At 40.5% G+C, this 11,334-nt stretch overlaps 1 protein-coding gene across 1 annotated transcript; it reads right to left on the bottom strand.

The window, feature by feature from the left end:
• Positions 1-2,145: 2,145 nt before the first annotated feature.
• On the bottom strand, positions 2,146-3,793 carry LOC138960868 (BTB and MATH domain-containing protein 38-like). The gene is made up of 2 exons (XM_070332505.1): positions 3,391-3,793; positions 2,146-3,017 (listed from the first exon to the last, which is right to left on the bottom strand). The coding sequence occupies exons 1-2, from the start codon at positions 3,716-3,718 to the stop codon at positions 2,548-2,550; spliced, it is 798 nt and encodes a 265-aa protein (XP_070188606.1). The 5' UTR covers positions 3,719-3,793; the 3' UTR covers positions 2,146-2,547.
• Positions 3,794-11,334: the final 7,541 nt, after the last annotated feature.

The raw sequence follows: 11,334 nt of genomic DNA on the forward strand, positions 1-11,334 counted from the left end.
TTTTCGTGGAGTAAAAATTTCGTGTTACACCGGTTCATGACCGTTGTGGTAACGAGCGCACATTGCTGTCTCCATATTGTGTTCCTACGAATCGAAAGTATGATCGCCAAGCCCTTCTGTCATTGAAGGCAACGTTCGATATTTGCGTCTGTCAGCGTCGCCAACGTTCGACAGATTGTACTACTGTTACTCACAAACTTTCAATTTACACAATGAAATGCCAATAACATGCAAACACAACAATGGGAGACGAAGGGAAAACCTACTAGCGATTGAAATTATGCAAACGAACTCACAAATCCCTCACTTTCCGAATGCAAATGCTGCAAATCCGTATGCGCGCGTCGCTGTGCCGAACGTTGGGTTGCCGAACGTTGCTGACAGACGCAACAAAACTTGATCAAAAGGCACTAAAAACGATTAAATGTTTTACTTACTGGGTATCGCATTCCTCTTTTTCTTCCTGCAGACGATATGAAGCGGTTGAAACGTCGTTTCCGATGAAAGGCTCGGTTATTTCCGTTAAAAACGAAGTTTGCCGAACGTGTGATTCCGTCTACAGACACCGGTCGGATCACAACAAAAATGTTCATTCTTTGCGATTTTGTGATACTGTTGATGATACACCTGCTTTCCAGTGAAGAACATCAATAAAATGATGTTCACAAGCAAGAATAACAGACAAAAGCACGCGATGTGTAAAATTAGGCTTTGCTTTGCAAACAAAGCACGTGTTTTTTTTACTGACAGACACTTTCGGTGGCGATTGAAAATTTTTCCAGAAACGGTTTTATGCTCCCATTTGATATTTTTTCCCTATTTTATCTAGTCAGAGACTAACCTTGTGTATTAATTGAATTAATAACCCCATTATCATATGTTTTGTGTGATATTTCGTGTCTGCTTGAATCACACTTTGAGATGGGGTCATGTGACAGAAGGAAATGGTGTCTGTCAGGATTCACACGTTCGCTTCGAAAAACTCGCTCAAATAATTGCTCAAACACAAACATTTTAGCTTTTATTTATTTTTTTGTATTGCAAATACCATACTTACTCATGCCAAGCAGAAAAAATGATGAAAATCAACACAGTAAGCAAGTAATTTCAAGGCAAAGTTTACACACATCAAAGAGTCTGATTACCGTGAAACCTGCCTGTAGAGCGATTCAGAGTAAACTACTGGACCGATCTTTATGAAATTTTTCATGAGAGTTCCTGGGTATGATATCCCCAGACGTTTTTTTTATTTTTTTCGATAAATGTCTTTGATGACGTCATATCCGGCTTTTTGTAAAAGTTGAGGCGGCACTGTCACACCTTCATTTTTCAATCAAAGTGATTGAAATTTTGGCCAAGCAATCTTCGACAAAGGCCGGACTTCGGTATTGCATTTCAGCATGGAGGCTTAAAAATTAATTAATGACTTTGGTCATTAAATATCTGAAAATTGTAATTAAAATTATTTTGTTATAAAACGATCCAAAATTACTTTTATGTTATTCTTCAACATGTTCTGATGCCAAAAACATATAAATATGTTATATTCGGATTAAAATCAAGCTCTGAAAATAAAAAAATATAAAAATTATGATTAAAATTAAATTTCCGAAATCGTTTTTAAAAACAGGTTCATCTTATTCCTTGTCGGTTCCTGATTCTAAAAACATATAGATATGATATGTTTGGATTAAAAACACGCTCAGAAAGTTAAAACGAAGAGAGGTACAGTAAAGCGTGCTATGCGGCACAGCGCAACAGCTACCGCGCTAAACAGGCTCGTCACTTTCACTGCCTTTTGCACTAGCGGCGGACTACGGTCATTGTGAAAAAATGCAGTGCGTTCAGTTTGATTCTGTGAGTTCCACAGCTTGACTAAATGTAGTAATTTTGCCTTACGCGACTTGTATGTACCTCTCTTCGTTTTAACTTTTTGAGCGTGTTTTTAATCCAAACATATCATATCTATGTCCGGCCTTCGTCGAAGATTACTTTGCCAAACTTTCAATCAATTTGATTGAAAAATGAGGGTGTGACAATGCCGCCTCAACTTTTACAAAAAGCAGGATATGACGTCATCAAAGGTATTCATCAAAAAAATGAAAAAAAGGTCCGGGGATATCATTCCCAGGAACTGTCATGTCAAATTTCATAAAGATCGGTCCAGTAGTTTAGTCTGAATCGCTCTACACACACACACACAGACAGACACACACACATACACCACGACCCTCGTCTCGATTCCCCCTCTATGTTAAAACATTTAGTCAAAACTTGACTAAATGTAAAAACAAAAGGTTTTTATACACAAGCACATTTTCCAAATATAAATCAGATATCGCATATATACATGAAGAAAATATACGGTGATCAATCCCTCCGCCGCTTTTTGGGGAAGCATGCTTGATATTTCCGTGTTTCTATAACCCACCGAACTCTGCCTGCTTCATCATAAGGCATATGAGAAGGACATAAAATGTGTATATCATCGTTGAGTTCAATGCACCATACATTAAGGTGGAGATAGAACCGTAATTTCCAAGCAAACTACACGCACAGCAGATGTTCGTCTAAGAATTTTGTGACACAGTCCCTACAAAGTCCGGGCTTTTTATCTAGTTTCGCAGCGCAATTCTTACATGCACATATATTGGCCCACACAAAGTCTTTTGTAAACGCTGTTCTCGCGTTATTCATCTGTTTGTCCTTAGCAGCGCTTTCTTCTTCAGCACACATACATCGCCTTTCGAGCAGGTTCACCTTGGTATTCGACTGCAATGGCTCGAAATGATTTGTCTTAATTTGTCTAATGCTTAATTTAGAGGTAAGGACGAGTAGCGCATTGAGATGTTTAAGACTGAATCTGTCGCACATCAGCAGCAAGAACATTTTGCTGGCGGCTGTGATTGTCACCGGTCGCTGTATTTGTTGTCCGATGTAGTCCTCGCATTTGCTGCGAAAGTGGTCCACTTGGTAGAAGTCTGCAAGCGGCAGGATGTCCGCAAGAAATTCGTCATCTGTTGCAAAATAAAGGGAGTTGACTTAAGGTTACCCATGACTGAACTCACTGATACAGACACAGATCAGACACACTGACCGACGGACAAACACACACAGATACACTAGGACCGCACACACACACATACACACACACACACACACACACACACACACACACACACACACACACACACACACACACACACACATACGTACGTACACACACGCGCGAGCTCACACGCATGTACACTGGCAACACCCAGCGGTTCCTTCTCTCTTTCTCTGTCTTATGTTTGATTCTTCATGCAACCCCATGGAGGTTTCTGAAATAAATAATATTTCCCGCCTTGTAAACAAAGAACAAGATTGCAAATCTTAGTGTATACAAACCAATTTGGAACGACTTCACAGGGTACATCTGCCGAAGAAACCTGACCATAGCGTTATACTTTGTATCCTTAATTTCAATCTCTTCTGCGTCCTTCTCTCTGAAGTGTCCGTCGAACATTGCCTCGAACACTGGTGAATGGAGAGAGAGAGTTTTCTTGTCAACGTAGAGTTTCTTTCCTTCCACAACCAAAACCACGTCGGATCCGTTGAAAGAACTTTCGAACGGGTTTTCGCTGTCGACAGGGAAGCGTCTGCTCGAGGATGGAATCTCAGATTCCGTTTCAACCTTGACATTTCCCATCGAGGAAGAGCTTCCTACTGCGGACATCTTGGGAATACGTTCAACTTTGAAAAGAAAAACAAGAAGTAGAAACTAATTGCTGTTACGATGGAAATTCGATCAACCACACAACTGAACAGATATAGAAACCTTATGGAGAGGCCGACAAAGACTGTGACAGGGGAACAGAAACGAACAAACGCAGGCGTCCAAAGCTAAATTCGGCGTGGTTTCAGATGTTGCACATATCTTAGTTTCACAGTTTCTTCGTTGTTCATTCTGTTTGTACAGTAAACTAATTGGGAATTCAGAGAGGTCAGGGGTGACTAATACCTAGTGTGTGTCCCAAGCGGAAGCTTGAGACGAATCTTTGCCGTGAACATATCAATCAATCAATGAGGCTTATATCGCGCATATTCCGTGGGTACAGTTCTAGGCGCTCTGCAGTGATGCCGTGTGAGATGAAATTTTATACGGCCAGTAGATTGCAGCCATTTCGGCACATATTTACCTTTCACGGCCTATTATTCCAAGTCACACGGGTAAAGGTAGACAATTATTAACTGTGCCTAAGCAATTTTGCCAGGAAAGACCCTTTTGACAATCGTGGGATCTTTAACGTGCACACCCAATGTAGTGTACACGGGGGGAGGTTCGGACACCGAAGAGAGTCTGCACACAAAGTTGACTCTGTGAAATAAATTTCCGCCGAACCTGGGATCGAACTCACGCTGACAGCGGCCAACTGAATACAAATCCAGCGCGCTACCAAATCTGTCACACACTGAGTCTAGTGATAGGGTAAAAGCAAGCACTACGTGTAACAACATAATCTTGACTGTCGCTAGACATTTCTATTTCCGTGTAAAGCTTTACATTTATCCCATACAAAAAATAAAAAGCAACACATGAATAAACAAACAAACAAACAAACAAGTCATTAATTTTTACGCCGAACGTGTTTCGATCTCCGGGAGCAATCAACGTACACACAGAGTCAGCGTGACTGCACGCGTGAATCATTGAAGCATCCAGTGTCAGTTAGTATTTTGCATTGTACAGACTGAGACACATGATACTGTAATCATTTAGTACGTAATATTGAACTTTAGCGTTGTAAATTCAGGAACGGTTTTATACTGCAATTTAAGCCTCTAATTTGGCAGAACCAGCTCTTGTACCCATAACAAGTCATTTTAGATATCTTTGATGTTACGGAATGACCTGTACAGACATGTCATGTACATGGGTTTTAGAAGGAAAACGTGGCGCAGCCATTTTGGTGCATTGTTGTTGAGGAAGGAAGAACACTGGCAATACTTTGTATGCGTTTTTTCTCCCATGGCAGTCATTTTCCTCAATTAAATGACCAAATTAATTATGTATGCTTCGTGTTGGAGCTGAATCCGTCATTTAATTTCACGATTTGTATTATGTAAAAGAGTCTTGTATCAAAATAAGTCAATGATACCAGTGGATTGTACGCTCTGATGTTACAACACTAAAGTGCAATATATTACCAACACGAACATAAAACATGTCCAAAATAGGACAATAATGCGTACCAGTCCCGCTCAGATGGAAAATCAATGCTCATAGTCCAAATAAAGCTCCTCTTCACGTGTAAGATACACGAAGTACCACTTCAAAATGGCGTTTACTCACTCCCAGAATGATCAGAATTACTATGTTACTTTTGGTCCTGCTCTATTCCGCGAAGCAGCCTTTTGTTTGATTATCAGAACATTCGTGTTTGTGCACGGCTCTGCAACGCCCATGCACAGCCAACCTGACTGAACCACAGACACATTGATTCGTGTGTGTAGGGCCGGGTGGGGGTGGGGGTGGGGGTGGGGGAGTGGGGTCGGGGGGATGGGGTAGGGTTGGGAGGAGGTGAAGTGCACAGACTTAGAAAGTGTATATGGGTGAGAAGGGGTTGGAACGGCACTCCTTTTTGATCCCAGGCAAACACGACAGTCTGTAAAGCTTTAGTTTTTACATTTAGTCACGTTTTGACTAAATGTTTTAACATAGAGGGGGAATCGAGACGAGGGTCGTGGTGTATGTGTGTGTGTGTGTGTGTGTGTGTGTGTGTGTGTGTGTGTGTGTGTGTCTGTCTGTCTGTCTGTCTGTGCGTGTGTGTGTGTGTAGAGCGATTCAGACTAAACTACTGGACCGATCTTTATGAAATTTGACATGAGCGTTCCTGGGAATGATATCCCAGGACGTTGTTTTCTTTTTTTGGATAAATACCTTTGATGACGTCATATCCGGCTTTTTGCGAGAGAGAGAGAGAGAGAGAGTGTGTGTATGTGTGTGTGTGTACGCGCACACACACATTTTGTATAAATGTGTGTGCGCGAGCGTGTGTGTATGTGAAAAAGCGGACAAACACTCAAGTCCTTACTGGCAAAAAACCGTAGGACTTTTAATATCAATTTTACTACTGTGTGTGTATGTGTGTGGCATGTAAAAACATGTATAATTATTTGGATACCTTTAAATACTGTAATGCAAGTGAGGATACTAGACCTGATGCACAACTTCAACACACGCCCGTCTTGTTCGCATGACTCCAGTGACATTGGTATAGGACATGCACGATAGTAACATTCTACTAAACATCTCACGGATACTTTCAAGCAGTTGGAAAACAGGTTGAAGGTCACAGTAGTCATCACTTTTTGGCGCTCGATCCAACATTCTTCCGTTGCCCGCAATCATTTTGTTTGATCCTTCTCTCCGATAAAACACACACACATACACACACACACACACACACACACACACACACACACACACACACACACACACACACACACACACACACATACACACACACACACACATACTCACACACACACACACACACATCTGTTTTCGTAACATTGTAGGACAACTAGTTTAGCCGTCTTGCAATATACACACAACGAAAGTGTTCGAACTCCCAATATCATGCAACAGAATGATTCAACATAATTCTCTTCAATGCGTTTCCAGAAATGTCCAATCCTCTATTTAATTTTCATTGATCGCTTCTGGGGTCACACAGACTGTTTACTTGCCTTTTATACACTTCCAATATATATTAATTAAGAACTAGGGTACACAGTCGAACATCGTTTTCTGTATGGTACGCATATCACGTGAAAGACCCTCTTATACAGGGCCTTGTGTGTGTACCACTGTTCCACTTTCAACATGGTTTTAGCCAGCGTGATCTCCTGACTGGCAGGATTAACAAAGATACAATACCGAGCGGTTTAACTTTATTGCAGTTTTTATACTGTCGGTTATTAATGTTTTGTATGGTGTGTGCGTGGCTGAAAGACTTATGTGTCAGCATAGCACCTGACACAGGCTGCACAAACACACACACACACACACACACACACACATACACACACACACACACACACACACACACACACACACACACACACACACACACACACACACACACATATTAACAACAGAGTTCATAATGGTATGTAATAATCACACAATTATATAACATTTAAAAACAACAACAGCAAAAACATAAAAATGTATATGAGCTGTTTCAGACAACGTGCATCTATATATAGTGACCGTTTGCTGTAGCTACAGTCAGTCTGTGTTTATTCGCAACAGGTTATTTCAAAAGTTTAAAACCACCACACACAAACACAAAAACAAACAAACACACACACAGATCGAGCAGTATTTCAAGCGATCGAAGCAGTTTTGAGAACTTAGCAAGATTATTTTACTATCTTTGGGGGTTTATTTTCACCCTCGTCAGAAGACAAATTATAACGGTATGCTGTTTGTAAGTCGTTGAGGTTCATTCACCATAGATCACGATGGAAGTAATCCAGACATTCACGCACAGATTACGACAACATTTCATTTACCGTTTCTACCAAACATTTCGAGCAGCAACCGTTCTCTTTTTCTAATTTTCTTTCGCATGACATGCACTGCCCAGGTGCGCCACGCGGAGTAAGATAACTACTATTAAAATGCGACATTACTTCGTGCATCTTTCCATCCGCAATTTTACATCGGCTTTCGAGCAGGTCCAGCCGCGTATCAGAATGCAATTGCTCGAAATGTTCATTCTTAATTTCTTCGATGCGCAGCTGGGAGGCTACATCGAGTACGAAGTCCTTATATTTAAGATTGAATTTGTCGCATATCCACAGGTAGAACATCTTGCCGTAAGATGAGATATTTTTGGGATCTTGAACCTTATGCCATATGTAGTCCTCGCATTTGATGCGAACGTGGGCACAGTCGTAGAAGTCCGCCAGGTAAACTGAGTCCGCAAGAACACTGTCATCTGATGAGAAAAAAACAACTAACATTTAAAAAACATTTCTCAGGCACACATGAAAACGCATGCATACGCACATACACACACACACACACACACACACACACACACACACACACACACACACACACACACACACACACACACGCAGACACACACACACACACACACACACACACACACACACACACACACACACACATCAATCGTGTATAAAAACTTGTTGTACGCCTTACTGCTTGATCATATGTCTGTTTTAAGTAACCGAGGTGGCGATTATACTTTTACGTTATGAATTGAGATTTTTCTTTTGTCATCATACTTATGACAAACTGTTCAATTCATTAGCAAGGTATTTAGTTTATCTACTAAATGAAGTTCATACGAGTTCGTACGATATTTATTGTATTATGTGTGCGTGTTTAGTGTGTGCTTTGTTGTTGCTGTTGTTGTTGTAGTTGTTGTTTTAGTTCTTGTTGTTGTTGTTTTATGACGGGAGATAGCTAAGTCGGTAGCGGCGCTGGCTTCGAAACAAGTTGTCACTATCCGCGTGGGTTCGAATCCCAAAAATTCAAACTTCTGTCCTAACACGCATGCGTACGGTACAGATCCCAAGTTCACGACACGCATCACATGAACATACCCATCACATGAAAACACGCATCACAAGAACACACGCATGAAGAAGGGAAGCGCGATACTGCATGACAGCTCCCTTTCGGCTTGGCGACATACAAAGGTCTCGTTAAACTACCGCGCCTTACTGCTGCACTGAACACACGATATCATTTTTACATTTAGTCAAGTTTTGACTAAATGTTTTAACATAGAGGGGGAATCGAGTCGAGGGTCGTGGTGTATGTCGTCAGTGGCCTTCGAAGACCTCGTAACTTACATTTTCCCGATTTTCGGATTTTTGCATGGTTCCGTCCCTTGATTTGTTTCCTATCATCTGTGAAAAGCTTGTAACTCTATCTATTTTGCAAAGGTCTTTTTCCCCTGATTTTAAAAACCTCGTATTGCCGTTGGGTGTTGAGACATTAGCGACATTAGCGGGAAAACCTCGTATTGTCTGTTTGAATCCCTGCGAGTCTGTTGAAAATCCTCGTAATTGTTCCTTAAATTCAAAACAAAAAAGTTCAAAACAAAAAAGTGAAAACCTCGTATCTACACGTTTTGATCTGGTGAAGAGGAATTTGATTTTTAAAACACTCATTATCTCAGAACTATGATTTTGAAGATACGAGGTCTTCGAAGGCCACTGACGATGTGTGTATGTGTGTGTATGTGTGTGTGTGTGCGTGTGTGTGTGTAGAGCGATTCAGAGTAAACTACTGGACCGATCTTTATGAAATTTGACAGGAGAGTTCCTGGGTATGATATCCCCGGAATTTGTTTTCAATTTTTCGATAAATGTCTTTTATGACGTCATATCCGGCTTTTTGTAAACGTTGAGGCGGCACCGTCACACCTTCATTTTTCAATCAAATTGATTGAAATTTTGGCCAAGGAATCTTCGACGAAGGCCGGACTTCGGTATTGCATTTCAGCTTGGTGGCTTAAAAACTAAATGAGTGAGTTTAATCATTAAAAATCTGAAAATTGTAAAAACAATATTTTTTTAAAACGATCCACATTTACGTTCATCTTATTCTTCATTATTTTCTGATTCCAAAAACATATAAATATCTTATATTTGTATTAAAAACAAGCTCTGAAAATTAAACAAATTAAAAATTATAATAAACATTAAATTTTTGAAATCAATTTAAAAACAATTTCATCTTATCCCTTGTCGGTTCCTGATTCCAAAAACATATAGATATGATATGTTTGGATTAAAAACACGCTCAGAAAGTTAAAACGAAGAGAGGTACAGTATAAAGCGTGCTATGAAGCACAGCGCAACCGCTACCGCGCCAAACAGGCTCGTCACTTTCACTGCCTTTTGCACTAGCGGCTGACAACGTTCAATTTCATTCTGTGAGTTCCACAGCTTGACTAAATGTAGTAATTTCGCCTTACGCGACTTGTTTTTATTAACAATGCTGTCATTAGTTGTCATTTTGCATTCAAGGATATCCAATAGTTGTTTTTCGTGTACAACAATTAACTTTTTGTAACTAGTTCTATCTATACACTTCTCCCTTTTGCTGCAATAGACATACATGTAGCCTACATTGATTAAACCACAGAGAGAACCTTGAACATTGAGAAAGAAAAAAAAACACCCTGTAATGAGTTCCGCATAGCCAAATAGGCTGAAGGGACATAAAGAAGAACCAACCTTTACAATTGTTATACCGTCGTTGTTTGTATTTTTGACCAAAATATGACATTTTACACAGATCGAGACAGTCAATGTTCCTCCGAGACCGCGCTAGCGGTCGATGTGAACAATGACTGTCGAAATCTGTGTAAAATGTCATATTTTGGTCAAAAATACAATTGACATTTATGTATCGATCAATTCTGGTTAGAATTCCTTTTAGTTTGTACAATTGAACGCACACAAACATGCACTGTTTTGTAGTCTCGGCTGGCCGCCTAAATATGAATTTGTGTCGGACTCTGACGTCACATGACTCAAAGAAGGGAATTCAATGTTCAATCGATACATTATTTATTGATATTTTATTCTTAATTATTATCGATATAATCAACATGCAAAGTGAACACATCTTATCCAACTTACTTGCAATTGGCGTGTGGGAGTGCACAGGATACATCATCTTTAAGAACTGCACCATGGCTTCACATTTCACTTCTTCCAACTCAATCTCGCATGCTTCTTTCTCAGCAAACTCTCTGGAGAACATGGCGCGGAACACGGGGGAATAAAGAGACAGAACAATTGTGTGAACATGCAGTTTCTGCCCTTCCACAATGAAAACCACATCCGATTGGCAGAACGGATTTTGAAACGGGTTTTCCTGGTCCGCGGGGAAACTTATCTCTGGTTGAGCAGGAGAGGCCCGACCCTGAGCCATGGTTCTTTGCTGTCTCGAATCACAGCTTTCTATACCGCAAGAGTGTTTTTGAATCTATTGTTGTTTTTAGATATGGGAAGAGGAAAATACACTAGGTTCAATCAGTGCCAGATTGAAACAACGACCTGCCCGATGTTAAGATAAGTCTGCTCGATCTGATATCAGTTCTGGACGTGAGCTATGCATGCCAGTAGTTTGCGTGCCGTGGGCTAATAGGCAGTCAAAGTGACCTAATCTACCGTTGTACCCCACTTACATTAGGCGTGTTTAGTTTTTTTCTTTCTTCAGGGTAAACATGTTACTGAATAACCGGATTAGACGAAAGAGGCGATTGTGAATAGTACATTGTCGATCAA

The sequence above is a fragment of the Littorina saxatilis genome, linkage group LG3, assembly GCF_037325665.1.
Source record: "Littorina saxatilis isolate snail1 linkage group LG3, US_GU_Lsax_2.0, whole genome shotgun sequence".
Taxonomy (NCBI): domain Eukaryota; kingdom Metazoa; phylum Mollusca; class Gastropoda; order Littorinimorpha; family Littorinidae; genus Littorina; species Littorina saxatilis.